This window comes from Myotis nattereri (genome assembly GCF_964212035.1).
Source record: "Myotis nattereri genome assembly, chromosome: 2".
Lineage (NCBI taxonomy): Eukaryota > Metazoa > Chordata > Mammalia > Chiroptera > Vespertilionidae > Myotis > Myotis nattereri.
The window spans coordinates 150,711,383-150,730,068 of NC_138076.1; the positions used below are offsets into that span (position 1 = coordinate 150,711,383).

At 37.4% G+C, this 18,686-nt stretch overlaps 1 protein-coding gene across 1 annotated transcript; it reads left to right on the forward strand.

Moving 5' to 3' along the window:
- Positions 1 to 3,052: 3,052 nt before the first annotated feature.
- On the forward strand, positions 3,053 to 6,657 carry IFNG (interferon gamma; the record flags this gene model as incomplete). Its single annotated transcript, XM_081083859.1, has 4 exons — positions 3,053 to 3,166; positions 4,342 to 4,410; positions 4,506 to 4,688; positions 6,526 to 6,657. 4 exons carry the CDS (start codon positions 3,053 to 3,055, stop codon positions 6,655 to 6,657), a joined length of 498 nt encoding a protein of 165 aa, XP_080939985.1.
- Positions 6,658 to 18,686: the final 12,029 nt, after the last annotated feature.

An 18,686-nucleotide genomic window follows, 5' to 3' on the forward strand; every position in this document is an offset into this window, starting at 1 on the left:
TCAAAGTCTGGTAGGATATAATGATTTGAATTTACATATCTAACACAGTTTTAGACACATACAATCACCTTAATGGATATTGATTGATTGGGGGACAGGTAGAGTAGGGAAAAGGTCTTGGTTCTACTCAGCTCTGCATTTTCCAGTTGAATGAATTTTAACACAGCACTTTGTTTTTCTGGGTCTTGATTTACAAATCTAAAATGTGAGGGAAGAGGCCATAGATCATCTCTATAATTTCATGATTCTATGTTATGCTTAACATAATTCTGTGTCATGCCATCGGTGTTAGTAGAGCTTGGATGTTAACCATGAAGTTACTAATCCTAGACATCAGGCCATATTCTAAACATATTTCTAATATATATCTGTAACTTTAAATAGGCACTTTCAATTTACAAAGGCCCAGACAATATGTAATTCCCACTTGCGTATCTCACTATTCTGAACTCTCACCCCCAGTGCTATAGTCCAGTGAATGAATCAGGAGAATAATTGTAACTCCTTTCCATAAAGTTGCGACTATTTCTTCAAAGTTGGGAATATTTCTCCCAGGAATATGGAGTTTGGCCAATGGTTTCCTAGAAGGTATTGAATGCTTGCAGTGTATCTCAAGGCTTTGGTAAGGTTTTCCTTTCACTGTGTTACCTGTAAGCATACTACGTGGGCCATGTGTTTCCTTGGGGACCACTACTGACATGAGGCTTTGATTGAGGCTATGTTTTGATCTTGTTTATTCTTTGGGCAGATAGCCCCTCAAAGAGTTTTCAGGCCTTTTTCACATAAAATATACAGGGAACTGTCCTAAGAAGCAGGATTTGGCTAAAGACATGGCATCATGTTTCCAAAATAATCATATATTCTATTTAATTAAAAACTAGTTTTATACAGGTTAGGTCTGATAACATTGGGATTAGAATGTGAGGGGAAATAACTCAAAGTAGATCCTAAATTCAGTATTCAAATTCATGTGTATTCAGTGGTGTCTGTGGCCAAATCTTCAGGCTAAAAGGTTTTTAGGGAAGAAAACAGTGTTGTAATCTAATGAACAAAATAAATTGATGAACAAAATAGATCCAGAGACATAGAAACATAGAACAGACTGTGGAATCTCAGAGGGAAGGCAGGGGATGGTGGGTGGGTGGGAAGAGGTCAAACAAAGAACTTGTATACCTATATGCATAACCCATGGACACAGACAATAGGGTGGTGAAGGCCGGGGACAGGGGTGGTGGAGGTGGGCTAGAAGGGGTCAATAGGGGAAAAAGGGGGACATATGTAATACTTTCAATGTGTTTTTTTTTTTTTTAAAAAAAGGAGAAGAAAGAAAACAATGTTGTAGAAGCAATGAAACAACTTTTGATTTTAAGGAATTTAATTTAACAAAGGAGACAATACATGAATAACTAACTCTTATACAAAATTGAGGGATTGGGATTCTAAGAAGAATATGAACCAAGTTTTAGGCTGGTGTGCTTAATTTTAAAAAGGATAATTTGGTGAGAACTCATGGAAATAATGCTTTTAAGTCTGGGAGTGAATGAATGGATATCACCCTCAGGGGCACAGATGAAGAGAATGAGAGCTCAAGGCCAAAGGAATAGTATAAGCAAAAGTTCAGCACATGTTTATGGGAATGTCTAGTCATTCACCATGCCCAAATAATAATAGATAACTTTTACTGAGTGCTTACTACATGCCAAGCAAAATTCTTAGCACTTTATATGTATTGTGTGATTTAATTTTCAACTGAGGTCTAGAAGTCGATACTAATATTAGGCTTATTTGAGAGTCATAGATGCTCAAAATCACATAGTTAGATAATAGTGGAATCAGGATTCAAGTCTGCATCCATAGACATGATATTTTAGTGCATACAGTGCAGGTTGAAATGCAAGATGGTCTGGAACCAAAGAGTGGCAGGCCTTCTGTGATATCCTCACATGTTTTACTTCATAAATAAATTACTAAAGGAGGAGAAAGAATCCTATTTTTTTTGCATTTGGAAGGAAAAGAAATATAGAAGTAAAAAAATTCTCTATTGTTAATGATTATTTGGAATGATTGATCATCCAGAGCTATATTGTTCAACACAGTAGCCTCTAGCCACATTGACTTGAGCATTTGAAATCTGACTAGTCTAAATTGAGATTTTCTGTAGGTATATAATGTGTACCAGATTTCTAGGATTTAGTATGACAAACAGAATTTAAAATATTTTAATAATATTATATATATATATATATATATATATATATAAATATTTTGAATATATTGGTTTAAATACAATATATTTAAAAATTATTTTTGCCTGTTTCTTTTTACCTTTATTAATGGGGCTACTAAAAAAATTAAGTGTATCTATTTAGCTTACATGAGATTTTTATTGGGCAGTGTTGGTCCAGAGCAATTTAAAATTGTACTAATTCTGATGAAGGATTTCCTCAACACTTTGGTCTTTTAACCACATTCTTTCCTTGCTTTCTGGCTATTTGCAAGAAAAAATGTAAAAAGCACCCCCTTTGTAAAGGTTCAAGAGCCCCTAGAATTTCCTTTTCACTTGCTCCCAACCACAAACAAATTATCAATGTGCTCTGTCAACACATTGGAGCCAACATTTTACAAGGGCAAAAGGAGTGCAAAAAAATTTCCAATCCCTGAATGGTGTGAAGTAAAAGTGCTTTCAGAGAATTCCACAAGAATGGCACAGTGGGCATAATGGGTCTGTCTCATCATCAAAAGACCCAAGGAGTTGAAAGGAAACTCTAAGTACAATACCAAATGCCACAAAACCATAGTTATTAATACAAACTAACTAGCATCTCTGTCTATCTGTCACCATCTCATCTTAAAAAAACTTGTGAAAATACGTAATCCTGATGAGACTCCACTTAGGTATAAATACCAGCAACCAAAGGAGAGGCAGTACATTCTTCTTAACATCTACAGATTGGCTATTAGAAGAGAAAGATCAGCTGAGTCCTTTGGACCCGATCAACTCAATTCCGGAACTACTGATTTCAACGACTTCGGCCCAACGCTCTCCAAGACAATGAAATATACAAGTTATATCTTAGCTTTACAGCTTTGCGTGATCTTGGGTTTTTCTAGCTGCTACAGCCAGTCCACAATTTTTAACGAAACACAAAAACTAAAGAGATATTTTGTAAGTATGACCTTTCAATAATACTTGTTTGTGGTTGAAATGACTGAACATTGACTTGGAATGTATCTATGATAGGCTGTCATCTCTAGTCCACAGTCATCTTGAAAAGACTTGGTGTTATTTTGACTGTTGACTGGATGAGTTTTAATTCAATGATCTGGGTTTTGTTTTAACCCTCTACTCAAATATGTTATAGAAGTTAAGAGGGCATTCACGAATCTTTAAAAAGATGGCTATAATATGGATATAAAACAGGTTGATGTTGATAATTTTGTGTTAAGAATCCATGCAATTGTGATGTTAAGTAGCAAATAACATGCTGAAAAAAAAAAAGACTGGCTATTAATTTATGATTTCTCAGACTACCATGATGGTGATAGTAAAGTGTCAAGATTAGCATTAAAATGATAATCTGAAATAATTAATCAATTAAAGAAGGTGAGGTTCTTAAAGCTTTGGCTTTAAAAAATCACTTATAGGTGTTTTTCTCCAAAAAGTGATTTTAAAAAATCTACTAGCCCATCTATGAATTACCCTTAAACTCAGTCCCTTGTTGAGATTCTCTAGGAGTTATAATTTCACTTGTATTTAAATATTTTTGTTTTTGTTATGTGATTTTCTTTTAAAATTATAGTTATGGTTACTTAAGATAGTTTTTGCATCTTAAATATTTTATTTGTCCAAAATTATCTATTATAATTATAGCTGTTATGTTTAAGCTTTCACAAGCGATGCTATTCTCACAACATCATATCAAATCTCTCTCTCACACCTGGAACTATCTTTTAAAGTTGACTTAGCATCCAATAGGACACAAGTAGATGTTATTAAGATCTGTGCCATAGGGGGGCAGTATTTTATAGTGGGTTGCTGATTTTCTTACTAGGCTTGAAAACACTTAAAAACCCCCACTATGGTTATTTGAGAAAATTGAAGTATCATCTGCCTGTTGAGTTCATTTGTGACGTTGCAATTTAAGGACTATATGAAAGTTAAAATAGCATGGTAGTATTTGGCCATATCCAACATAACAGCTCTTGGGGATACTTGCTACAAATAAACAGAAGATTGAAAAGAAAATCATTGAATATTGTCAGCATCTAAGTGTGACACAACTTGTACTTTTAGGGCAATTTATGAAGTTGTAAACTGATTTCCTCCCCTTGTTTTTCCAGAATGCAACAAGTTCAGATGTAGGGAATGGTGGACATCTTTTCTTAGATATTTTGACGAATTGGAAAGGGGTAAGCTGAATATTTTCATATGATTGATTTTCCTATTGCTTATTTTCCAATAGATAAATTCATATCAACCTCTCTTTGTGCTCTTTCTTCCCAAGGAGAGTGACATAAAAATAATTCAGAGCCAGATCGTCTCCTTCTACTTCAAACTCTTTGAAAACATTGAAGATAACAAGACCATTCAAAATAGCCTGGATATTATCAAGGAAGAGCTGCGTGTTAAAGTTTTCAACAGCAGCAACAGCAAAATGGAAGACTTCAAGAAGCTAATTCAAACTCCAGTGAGTTGATCTTATTTCTTTCCTTGATTTCATTGCAGAGGCTCTTGGAAAAGTACTTAATTCCCAGAAAGTATAAATTAGCTACTGGGTACAGTTGTTAAAACTATGAAATAAATCCATGGCCAAAAGTCCTTACTAATTCTATTTGTGCTTTTGGGTGATTTTCAATAATCCATATGGGGATTATTTAATTTTGTGATTTGGAAAAAAAATGCTGGCATTGTAACTGTTGCACAAAGACAGGTGAATGGACAAATCCAGTTAGGAAGAAGCAGTGAAGATGTTGGGAGGAGTATTGAAAAACAGTTCTCTCCTTTGGGTTTGGCTTCGATATAAATATGAGAAAGGGAGGGGTCATGATATGACTTGTGCTATCAGGATTTGTGCCCAACTCTTACTATATCCAGAACTGAAATAAATGCTAGCTCTTCAGGATTTTTCTAGTCCCCAGTAAATTAGATGGTACATGACTTGGAAAAATTATAAGATGATAACTACTTTCCACTGATAATGTTTCCAAATATTCAGAAGTTCTCTTTTGGCCACAAGCTAGAGATTTTAAAAGCACGTTCCTAACCTGGTGCTGCCCTTGGCTTCCTATTAGTCCTGGATAAGTCTCATAGCTTCCTGGTGATGCTTTGATCATTGGAAAGTAAAATTTATCACTTGCAAACACACAGCTATAGAAACTCTTTCTACTTTGCTGTAACTAGACCTTGAAAAAAAGCTGTTGGTCCCATCCTCTGTAAGCTCACAGATTCCTGCTTTCAGGATGGGCAATCTTAAGTGAACTCACAGCCAGTTTCCTCTTATACTCAATTGCTAACGTATTTGAGGCATGTTATGCCAGTAAGTGATTACTCTTGCAGCCTAGAATTCTCCTAGTCATTCTCAGGAATGTGACAAGGTGGCCACAGAGTTTCCAGCATTAGAAAAAACATAATAACATTATGGCAGAGCCAGGGTGAAAGTAAATGGTCCTTATTTTATTAAACACGAATTTACCTAAATGTTCCTATTGGCTTATCTGAGGAAATAATTCAATGTACTGGAATAGAAGGCAGAATACAGGGAGATTTGCTGCAAATCCAATTTTAAATGTTTATAGCAGTATTTGCTTATTGCCATATAAAAATGATTTGTTTTATTTTTAATCCCACTATGGAAATGATGAGACTGACATAATTTTGGGGAAATTAAAAATTATGGTATTCATTTGTCTTGGACTTGGTATTTAAAAAGGACTAAACCTACTTCAGTGGTTCTCAAACTTTGGTGGGTACCAGCATCCCCTGCAGAGCTTAGTGACCAAACAATGACCTTGGCCCTCTTCCTACACCTGGACCTCTGAGTTTTTCATTAGGTCCCCAGGTTATTCTGCTAGACACCAAAAGTGACACCCACTAACCTACTGTAACTAATTTGATATAGCAAAGACTGAAGTACAGGTGGTAGAATTTGTAGAGAACCTAGGAGTTATCTAAAACATAGGTTGAGAGAGGTTAAGTGACTGGTTCAAAGTTATTGCTCACAAAGAATTCAAACCAAAAAGCTCTGCCATTCCACTTCAGAGGCTTTTCACTAGGTGGTTTTGGGAATTCTGGAGCAGTGAACTTAAGGTAAAGGTGTGTGTCCCGCCCTATTACAGCATAACTGGCAATTTAGTTATAATCTTAACGACTGAAGAAATCACTGTTCTATATTAAGATAATATATCACCAGTAAAAATCATCTTTTTTAAAGGAATACTTTCATTTTCATGAACCATAACATCAACAGTAGAATATCCCGATAGCTTGTATGCCTGAAATTAATATTGTTGTATCCTTCTCAATAGGTAAATGATCAGAGGGTCCAGCGCAAAGCCATATCTGAACTCTACAATGTGATAACTGAGCTGTCAAAATCTAACTCAAAGATGCGGAAAAGGCGTCAGAATCTGTTTCGTGGCTGGAGAGCATCGAAATAATGGTCGTCTTGGCTGCAATATTTGAATTTTTAAATCTAAATTTATTTATTAATATTTAATATTTTACATTATTTATATGGGGAATCTATTTTAAACTCAGAATCAAATTATTTATAATAGCAATTTTTATCTAATGAAAACAAATATCTATTAATATATGTATTATTTATAACTTCTTTAATCTATGACTATTTCACTTGACCCTTCTTTTCTGACTAGGCAAAACTATGTGATTTATAAGGCTTTATCTCAGGGGCCAAGTAGGCGGCCGACTGAAGCAAGACCCTGTGGGTTGTGCATTTAGTTCATTTGCTGATATAATGAACACTTATAAATGAAATGATGTTATACAGTTCCTGTCTATTTGAAATCATGTCTGCATTCTGAGCCACTGCTTTAATGGCATATCACACAGCACTTGAATGTGTAGGTCATATGACTTGTCCCCTGATAAAAAACATAGTATCTCATCTCATCTCATGCCTGGTGCTTCCGAATATCACTGATAATTGTGACTGTATCCAAATGCAAAATATTTTATTTTTTCATTTATCAATATTTAATATATATGAATAAAGCATAATTTCATAATTATTTATGTTGTGTCAGACATTTTCTAAAGAAGTCTGTGGTAAATGCACTATGTACTAATGAATTAATAGGAGGAAAGCCATTTTAAGCTTGGAAATCTTAGAATTGGATTAAGCTCCATTAAATGTGGTGTTTCCACTGGCAATTTGTTCGCTTCCACTGCTCCATTTGGCAGCTGTTTAAATTATCTTTCCAAAATATATATTTAACTATGTCACCATTTATCTCAGAGCGTCTGCTTTGGAAAGTAGTCTACATTGTTTAGCTTGGCACACAAAGATTTATTTATACCTTCTCCCTCAACTTCCCATTGCATCCTTCATCTTGGTACCCCCCTTCCCCATCTCCTCTGTCCACCTTGGGCAAACATCCCTGGGTATGAATAGTGATTCTGAGCTTCAGGGAAAGAGGCCTGGATTAGAATCTTGGTTCTACCATTACCAAGTAGTGCTGTTACTATCATTAGCTGGTTAATATTAGTAATAGGAAGAGAGCAAAGGGGAAGTCAGATGTTATAAGCATGGTCATCTGGGCAGCTTCACCAGGAAATTCCAACTTAATACTCCCCAGGGAACCACTGGTCCATTCCCTGCAGATCAATGGGAGAAAGGATTGGACAAAGAGAGAGATGGGCACATGCACAGTGAAGTCGGGGTGGTGTAGGGAAGATGTTTGTCTGTCAATGCAATCTGGGAAAAAGGTAATTAGCTAAGGGGTGGAGCACTGCAAGCACATGAAATCTTAGAAGGTTATAATCCCCCAAAAGTTCCCTTGCTTGTTCCCCTTCACTCTCTTGCTCACTCACCCAGATGCTCGTGTGTTCTCTCTCCATAGCCATGTGGCCTTAAGCAGCCGCATGGTCCATGGCCATGTGAACCCCACATGCAATGGACTGCAGCTGGGAACGAGGTAAGCTCATCAGATGCTGAACCGGAGTGTGCCTTAATATGGAACAGAAACTCTGGACACTGGCTTTTTCCTTGAGCCTTCTGAAGACAAGATGGGACTTTGTCCATGGCAGGATGGATGAAGATGGGTCTTTGGAAGGGAACCCCCTTAATTTTACATCAGTAATAAAGCTTTCCATGAAACGCCATTCTCCAGTGGAGGCTTCAGGAAATTCGTTTCCTCATGGCACCCCAAAGAATCCACTTTCATTGATAATAGTGTGACTTTTAATGAATTACTTATATTCCCTATGCTCCAGTTTTCTCATCTGATAAAGAATAATTGTGCATTCCCCATACTATTGTAGCACACAGAAAGTTCATGATTGTTAATAGGTTGGAAGGTGGATTATATGAATTCTGATGTTGGTTGGTGGGTAAATGTGGTGGTAAAAATTTTTTACTGGTTGTTTAAAATTTTCTCAGTGAAATAGGAAGCCGAGAGAGAGGTTCAAGAAGGAAGTGTTGGAGGCTTGGAAAGAGCAGAAGAATGAATGGATCAGGGGAGCAGAATGTGTATTGCCAGACAGCATTAAAGGCTCACTTGGGGTCAGCAAACATGAAGTTAAGAGACACCAGTTGGTGTAGTGAGTGTTTGTCTCTATCTATATAGGACTATAGGTGAAGATAGAGATAGGGAGAGAGTTATGTTTAGCAGACTTCAATTTGTCCAAGCAAGTAGGACAGAGGGAGAGAAGGCAAGAAATCATGTGGAGATTCAAGGGTGTACTCATAACAGTTAGTGAATTGGTGATGAACTCTAAGCTGGTGAAGGAGGAGAGAGTATGTCAAGGTTGCTGAAGAAGTGTTTGGATAAAAGGCTCTCTGCCTCACCTTCAGGTCCAAAAGATGAGAGAAAAACAGTCACCATTTGAAGGGGAAGTAGGGAAAGCAGGCCTTAGAGGAGAATTAGTTTATCTTTTGAGTATGAGGAAGTTGAAGTGTGATGGATTTGGTTAGTGCTAGATGGTGAATTCCAGAAGACCCAGTGAGTAGGGGTAAAAGAGAAGGTCATAAAAGGGAATGTTCATAGGAACATGTTGTGAGTCTGGGACTCCTTATGATCACTGACATAAAAATAATGGTTGTAAATGTAAAGAGATTAGTTCTGCTGGTTTGGGGTGTATAGTGATGTCAAGATTATGAAAACAGAGAGGGTTAGGTGTCTGGGGATTCCTTCTCAACTATTTCACTTAATCCTTCCACAGCAATAGGGTTGTGTGAAATATTTCATGTTGAGGGATAAGTTTAGTCCTTGACAATGATCAATGCTCATTGTTTTGATTATTGGGTAGGTAACTAACAGTGGGTGAGACTTGATTCCAAAAGTATTGAATCTTTGATCAGGCAAGATTGAAAAGAAATTGGGCTGATCCTGCCACAGCTGCAAGTGATTCGAGCTGTGATTGGTGTCTCTATTCTTGTTAGAACTGAAGATTGATTAAGGCAGACTTTAAGATATCTACAGATAGAGGGCTACTGTAAGATAATGCTGTCTGGACCATAGAGTGGAAGGGATTGAAAATTTCTACTGTCATTTGTTTTAAGAAGTCATTAATCTTGAAATGGTAAATGAAGCCCCAGGTGGTAGGCCTTGGTCTATAGCTACATAAAGCATCACACTCTCTGAGGCTGGTGTTTGGTATAGGCTCTGAGACATGGAAAGCTATTGACTGTAGTGGGCAATGTGATGGAAACTTGGAATGAGACAAGGAGAATACTTTTTAAGAGAACTTGAGTTGAGTTGGCCTGGGCAGTAGGTATAAATTATTTATATTGTATATTCCATCCATTATGTACATACCCAATTTTCAAAGAGTTGTGGGCCTTAGGGAAGTGATGGCCTGTGCTTTAGACTAAGGGACCTAGGGGATAGCAAAATTCCTCTCTCAACACCAGTAGGGGCAGTTATCTCCTTAGGTTCATGGCAACAGGGGCCGCAGCCAGGGCAAGCAGTGAAGGAATCCTCTTGTATAATGTCCCACCCTTGGTGACACTAAGAAATATGTGGTGCACCCTTATGGCAGGGTGATGTTGGCAATTAGGCTAGAGAACTTGAGCAACAACAATGAATTTTTCTCTTCACTTTTTCCATCCCTTCCCATCCTGAACAATATAATCAAAGCAACTTGTCACATCAGTATAAAGTAGGCACTCATAGTTGCCCACTATGGGGAGTCATAATCTAAGCAAGGCTAGAAGAGTATAAATGAAGGGGGAAAATCTCTTGGGGAAGGTGTCAGCACCTGAGCAGAATGAGGAGATTGCCCAAGAAGGAATGGGAGGATATATAAGTTTTCTAGTGCTATCATAATAAATGATCACAAAGTTAGTTGCTTAAAACAACACATGTTTGTTATCTTAGAGTTTTGGAAGTGAGAAGACCAAAATCAGTCCCCGTGGGTAAAATCAAAGCATCAGTAGGGCTGCATTCCTTCTGGCAACTTTAGAGGAGCGTCTGTTTCTTCGCCTTTTCCATCTTCTGGAGGAAACCTGCATTCCTCAGCTAGTGGCCTCCTCTTCCTTCTTCAAAGCCAGTAGCATAGCGTCTTCCAATATCGGTATTATTCTGACATTTCTGCTTCTCTCTGATAAGGACTCTTGTGTTTACATTGGGACCACTTGAATAAATCAGGTTAATGTTTCTATCTCAAGACTGTTAACTTAATCATATCTGAAAAGTCTCTTTTACCATATCAATTATCATTCACAGATTCTGGTAATTAGCATGTGGACATCTTGTGGGGGACCATTACTTAGCCAACTACTTAGCCTGTCATGGATAGTCAGAACTGTAGTAGAGTGAGGAGATTGTCTCTGTGGAAGGATGGCCTGGAGTGGAGTGTAAGAGTCCACACAAGATGAGAGAATGTCCTTGTAATGGGTAGCCCAGCATGGGGAGTCAGGGTAAAACAAGAATGGCATATACACAGCATATTAGTGTAAATGGGAGCTTGGATGCTTACAGGGGAATTGATTCAGTAAGTAAATATATTAAGGGTATGATATTAAAGATAATATATAAAACAATATAACTCAATCTGAAGAGACAAAGCAAACATCAGAATCAGACTCAGATATGACACAGATGTTGAAATTATCAGGCAGGAATTTTAAAGGAACTCTAATTAATATGTTAAGAGGCCTAGTGGAAAAAGTAGACAACATGAAAAAACAGATAGGTAATGTCAGCAAAGAGGTGGAAATCCTAAGAAAGAATAAAAAGGAAATGCTATACATAAGTAAATAAATAAATACAGTAACAGAAAGGAAGGATGCTTTTGATGGGCTAGTCAGTAGACTTGACATAGCTCAAGAAATAATTCAGTGAGCTTGGAGATAACTAAATTAAGAACTTCCCAAACTAAAATTCAAAGATAAAAAAAAAAGTGAGTGTGAGGGGGGTAGCACAACTCCAGAATGGAATACCCAAAAACTGGGGAATGATTTCAAAAAATGTAATTAAACTACTGATTTCAAGAAAACCAAGCAGAATATATTCCCTTAAAAGTATGCCTAGGAATATCATATTCACACTGCAGAAAAACAAAGACAACGAGAAAATCTTGAAAGAGCCAAACATTAAATAAAACAGCTTACTTATGAAAAAACAAAAATAAAAATTACAACAGCCTTCTTGTCAGAAACCATGTGCTATTTATTTCTTATTGCTATTGTAATAAATTATCACAAACTTCCTAGCTCAAAACAACATACATTTTTATTTTCTAGTTCTGATAGCTAAAGTCTAACATTGTTCTTAGTGGGCTGAAATCAAGGTGTTAGCAGGGCTGGGCTTATGCTGCAGAGTCTAGCAGAGAATCTATTCCCTTGTCATTTTTAACCTTCTAGAGGCTGCCTGCATTTTTTTTTTTTTTTGGCTCAAGGACCCTCTTCTTTATCTTCAAAGCCCAAAATATTGGCCTGAGTCCTCCTCATGTAGCCACCTGTCTAGTTCTCTTTCTCCTGCCTCCCTTTTCTACTCATAAAAAATCTTATGATTGTTGGTGGAGGTGGATGAGGGCATAGAGGGGATAAAAGGTGATGGAAAAATAAAATAAGAAACCAAACAAAAACCACAAAAAAACCCCCTTGTGATTACATGGCCCATTCAGATAATTCAGGATAATTTCTCCAACTCAGGGTTATTTGATTACCAATCTTGGTTCCATCTGTAATCTTAATTTTTATTTTTTATTTAATGTAACAAATTCACAGAAGAAAACAAAAGATATAGAGTTTGAAAGGAAGAAGTAAAACTTCACAGATGACATGATTATTTATGCAGAAAATTCCAAGGAATTAACAACAACAACAACAAAACACTTGGAACTGATAAGTGAGTATAGCAAGGTTGCAGAATACAAGGTTAATATGCAAAAGCCAATTACTTCCCTATATACCAACAATAAAAATATTCAAATTTGAACTTTAAAGTAATACCATTTTAATAGCACCTCAAAATGATATAAGGATAAATCTAATTATCTACATGGTCTATATAAGGAAAAACACCAAGCACTACAAAACATCAAAGAAGTTCTAAATAAATGGAAAAATATTCCATGTCATGGACTGGAAGACAATATTAAGATGTTAATTCTTTCCAACTTAATCTATAGTTTCAACACCATTCCAATAAAAATCTCAGCAAGTGTTTTAACTGCAGTTTATATGGAAAGGGAAAAGATCCAGAATAGCTAACAATACTGAAGAAAAAGAGCAAAATTGGAGTACTTGCACTACTTGATTTTAAGATTACTGTAAGGTTAAAATAATCAGTACAGCATGGTATTGTTAAAATTATAGACACATAGATCAATGGAACAGAATAGAGAGCTGAGAAATAGTCCCACAGAGATATAGTCAACTGATCTTTGACAAAGCAGTAAAGGCAATTCAATGGAGAAAGGATAGTCTTTTCAACAAATGGTGCAGGAACAATTGGATGCCCATATGCAATAAATAAATAAATAAGTAAATTCTAGATGAAAATTATAAAAAATAATTAGACTTCTTTTTTCTATCTCTTGCATTGCTGCTGTCTATTAATTATATGTGAAACTTTTTCTTGGACACTAGAAGACATACTTGTGTATTTTTGGTGTTCCTTTGGAGGGAGGATGATGCTTGACGGATGCTGATGAGATGGATGGATCATCTAGCCAGTGGTCGGCAAACTGCGGCTCTGCAAACCGCGGCTCGCGAGCCACATGCGGCTCTTTGGCCCCTTGAGTGTGGCTCTTCCACAAAATACTGGCTCTTCCACAAAATACCGACTTCTGCGCATGGGCCACGAAGTATCAATCGCACTGTACGTGTGCGCCCGCACGTGGTATTTTGTGGAAGAGCCACACTCAAGGGGCCAAAAAGCTGCATGTGGCTCATGAGCCGCGGTTTGCTGACCACGGATAGACTGATGCTGACTTGGCAGCCCATTCTGGAGAGGACAATACTATTATTTCCATTCTTGCTTGAAATGACAATATATAATATGTATATAAAAACTAGTGAAAGAAAAAATAGGTTATAAACTTTCATTTATGAGGAAGAGAAAATAGACAATTAAGTTGGAAATAACATGGGATCATGACTTTAAAAATGATTGGTACTTTTTCTGCTCTCAGTACAAGGGTCACTTCTTTGAGATCACTGTTTTATCTTAAGTGTCTATGTAAAACAGTTCATTATGCATCTCATGTATTAATTTTGGTTTTCTTTAGGAGAAGGTAGAAAGTACTTTTGTCAGATCCCTTCGACTTGAAATATTCAAAATATCAAGGTGCTATGTTTTGGGATGGCATTCCTGAACCTCATCACACTCACAGGAGACAATAGCAGGGCACGGGTTTCTTATCCTGCTCTTTTTGCCTGGAATGAGGATCTGGCAGCCTCATGCCAGGACTTCTTTCAGGCAAGTGGTGATGAAGAATCAAAGGTACAAGTGCCATCCCCATCTGAGCTGCTCATGTAAAGCCACTTCAGAGAGCCATTGACATCCTGGGTATGGCTGCCCCCGCCCCCTCGGGTGTGTAATAGGCTTGTGTAAAATAATACTAATGAGCAAGAGTGAACATGTGCTGTAGTTAAGAGTCCTTGTTCAGAATTCAGTTACATCTAGATTTCATTATTTGCTAAACTTTAGTAATGTTATTTACTGTTTTCAAGCCTCATTACTTTCACCTGTAAAATGGGAATCATAAGGTCATTCTGAGGATTACATTTGGAAAATGCATGTAAAATGCTTGGAAGAGAGAAAATGCTGTACAATTGTAACTGCTATTATTATTACTATTTTTGTTGAATAAATCAATGAATCATTGTCATTACCTTTCCCACATGACAAGTTCTCTTTAATTTTCCTGGATATGAAGAATTATCCACTTCACAAAGAACAGAGAGAGGAAGCAACTAGCAAGGTAAGTCAGCCAGTCAGAAGCCATTGTTTTTGCTTTATTTTAACTGTGGATTTATTGGCACTATGTATCATTACTTAGGCTAATATGTAAGTTTTGTAGGTTTCATGTCACAGTCATCAGGCAGTAGTGAAATTTGGGACTTGTGTGTACAGGGCTTATAAAACTGACCTAGCTTCAAAAATCTGGGTCAGGAAGGTGTAGACCATTGTGAATTCAATGAGAGGCTGTGTGTGACATGGCAGTTACAGAAGGGAGGATGGGAGACACCTAAGCTGTCATCCAAACCTTGGGGACTGGTGTGGAAGGGAGATTTTCAGAGATCTGTTCATGAAAGGCTGGACCCCCATTGGTGAGCTGGGTCTCCATGGCAATATCTAGTCTTGAACAAGGAGCTGGCATGAGGGTGAGGGGGGGCGGGTCAGGGTACTGATCAGGATATCTGGTCAAGTGCATTGGAATAATTTGGGGAGATGAAGAGTCAGGGAGTGTTGGGGCGTGAGAGGCCAAAAGGTTAGCAGGACTCTTCTGCTGCATCCAGTCCCTGCTAAGCTGCTGTGGATGTAAACATGATATGGCTACTACAGTATTGGCTCAGGTCCCAGGTTGTTGATCTGAGGCTGAGATTGAAATCAGAGAGCTAGGAAAAGCCAAGGTAGGAAACTGGCACACTTTTTTTCTTAGGAGTTTTTAAATTTTTTCTTTTTATTTTAGAGAAGAAGAGAAAGAGAGAGAGAGAAAGAGAGAGAGAGAGAGAGAGAGAGAGAGAGAGAGAGAGAGAGATCTATTGGTTGCCTTCTGCACACACCCTGACCAGGGATTGAGCTGCAACCTGGGTATGTGCCTTGACCAGGAATCAAACCCGCCACCTTTTGGGATGACCTCCAATTAACTGAGCCACACTGACCAGGGCATGACCACATGCTTTAGATGGGAACAGACTCATAAAATTTGCAGAAGCTTTGTAAATCAATCAGTGGCCACAAATAGAGTTTTAGAATAAAAACCCTACTTGACGAAGGTTATGTTTCTTATTGGAGCACTCATTTTTAAGAAAAACCAAATATTTTTGAAGATATGGCACTGTAAGTCATTCGCTATGTGACCTTGACTAACTCAAAAGGTACTGGGAAGATTGAATGTAATGTTTGTTACTATTAATTGAAAAGTTCTGTGTAAATGTGTGATAGTACAATACAAACACAATTCCAGGGAGGCGTCCTGGAATATTATGGGTGCTAAGATTCATGAACTATATGACACGAGGAAATGTAGCAATTTTTTTTTTTTTTGTTTTTTACTACTTGAGTTTCTTTGGGGCTTAAATGACCAATTAAAGCTGAATTTCTTTAAAACTTTTCAGCTCTTACTCACAAAAGTTGTCTTAAAGAGGATTTTGTAGTTCATGTTAAGAATGTATAGTGGAATTGTTTTGAATCTTTTATTCAGTTGTTTACCCTGTATTTATTTGACTTTGGACCTTCTTTCCCATTGAAACAGACCATTCTGTGCGTGTTGTCACAGAGAAATGATGTATCAGTGGAAAATAAAGAAAAACCAGTCTCCCCTTGAGTTTCAAAAGCCCAGGATGTTAAAAAAAAAGATTTATGATATATAAACAATTTGAGAGAGGAAGCATTATGAACTAGAAGAACAAGGCTTACCCTTGAGATCAATCAAGGACTCCCCTGGCCAGAAGACACAGGAAGAAGCAGAAATAAAGTGATGGAGGAGAAGGTGGTGAGCTCTGGGATAACAAAGAATCTGAGAGAATCATGTGGCCCAGAGCACTCTACCCACAGGTCGGCCAGCTTCTGCTTGAGTAGTCATACATCACCTAGACTCACAAAAGTAGCATTTTCCTAAGGGGCATTTTCTTTTAATTTCACAAGAAATTCTGTATTGTGGAAAACTTTTTAAAAAAGCTAAACAAACCTAAAGGAGCAGATAGTGTTTGTTACATGGTTATGTGGGTGGTCCTACTTCATCTCAGATTGGTGAAGTAAGCGTTGTCTTTAGCTTTGAAGAGCAGATGACATAAAATAAACAAAGATGTTTCAGCAGAACAGACTTCAAACGTGGGAAAGTGAAGTAAGCTGTTTCAAGGGGAAAGCAAACTCTCAGTTTGTCTCAAAGGCGAGGGTGCCCAGTCAAGCTCACGCCTCATAGGAGAGGTGAAAAGAGGACCAATCAGTTCAGTTTAGTTTCAATGTTTGGGTATTAAGATACATGTAGGTGAGCAGATTCCATTTTTATTTCTTTTTCAAGCTTATATAGTTTTACATCATTTGTACTTGACTAGAATTAATTGAACACCTTGATACCATGCTGTTTCCAAAAACCCAGGAAATGAGAAAGCTTTTCCAATGTAGGCCATTCAAACACCACAGTTATTTTCTGGTTAAACCAAATAGAACTCAGTATTTTCCCTAATACATATGCTATCATGAAAACAATTTACCTGAAGGCCTACTCCTTATTCAGTGTGTGCATCCTACCATGTGCAAAGAAAAGAAAGCCACAAAGGTGTTGCCTATTGGTCCACATGCAGTAAAGAAACTAGAAACATTTTAAGTTGGTGGAGGAAAACGAATCTTTTTTACATCTCACAAGATGTTACCTTGTGATTTAGAAAGAAGTGGGAAGTAGAATATTTCTGGAGGCTCTCAAAGGTGTACTCAGTGTATCCCTATAGAATCATGGCTCAAAATTACTTTAATGCAATTGTGAGATTTCCATGAAGTTTCAAGAAATTTTCTCACATTTTCCAGAAATATATTCTTTCCATTTGAAAATAACACGAGTAATTAAACTTTGAGCTTTTCTAGGAACTTTGTGGTGTCCAAAATGATTTTTTACTACCTTAGGTGGGGAGTCATCTTTGATGTTGTAGTGGAAGTCTCTAGAGAGGACCTTTACTTGTCCCTTGGGGATGTGAACAAGCCAAAGAAATGGAAAGAGGAATGCTGTCTGGGTAAGTTAAAACAGAATGGTCAACTCTAGGGACAGAGAATTTCAAGCAAGTAGGAATGATGAAGTCTTCCCATTAACCTGCAGGATAGTTTGTCAGATGAGGTTAAAAGTAATACCTATAGGGCCATTGTAGAAATTAAGGAAGATAATGTATGTAAGTTGTGTGGGACAGGGACAATTCTTGATTCCACAGAGTTGTCCCATGCATTGCAGGACTTTTAACATTCTTGGCCTCTCCCCTGTGAAATCCCAGTTGAACCTCTGGAGTCACTGTGACAATTAAAGTTGACTGTGTACATTTCAAAATTACTTTGGCACAGGGAAGAGGGATGGTAGGCACCACTCATTTAGCCCTAGGACCATGGAACTAAATTGAATTTTAAAGACCCTTCCAGATCTATGCATGTATAAAATCATAGCTTTGCCTTTCTCTTGTTTCTAATTAATTATATATAATTGATCCTCCAGTGGATTTGGCAAGACCATTTCAAATATTTTCCATTCCATTTTTTCATTCACTAACAGTACTTTGCACTGAGCAATACATATTGAGGGTACCAGGCACTGAAAACATCAGGGGAATAAGAATCGTGAATATGAGTAACTGCTCTTGGGTGAATTTGGGGAACACTAGACATGCTGGGTAACCTTAGCTGGTTTTGTTTTCATCATTAAGTTGGAGAACCATGACAAGAGTAGAAAATTCTGCCTATTTGGAAAATGACATGCTGGAAACTCTGGCTCAGGAGTCAGGAAATCCCCACTGTCAGTTTTCTTAGGCCAATACGTTGGGGTTGAACTGGCCGTAACTGAAGGGGTCAGATTCCGAAGCCACATCAGCCTGCAAGTGTGCCCATGTCTATATGACAACAGGACAATATGACACTGATCAATTTAGGGATTAACATCAGTGAGGGCAGCTTGTCATAATGTAGTTAAAAGCAATGATTGTTTTCTACTTTATTTTAATTGCTGACTCAAAACTCCACAGATAAATCAGAAGAGCAGAAAACACATACCCAGAGAAGACAGCAACAAAAAGAAACACACCATGAATCACTGAACAACCACAACTCTCCAAAATGTCCATATGATTTTCAAA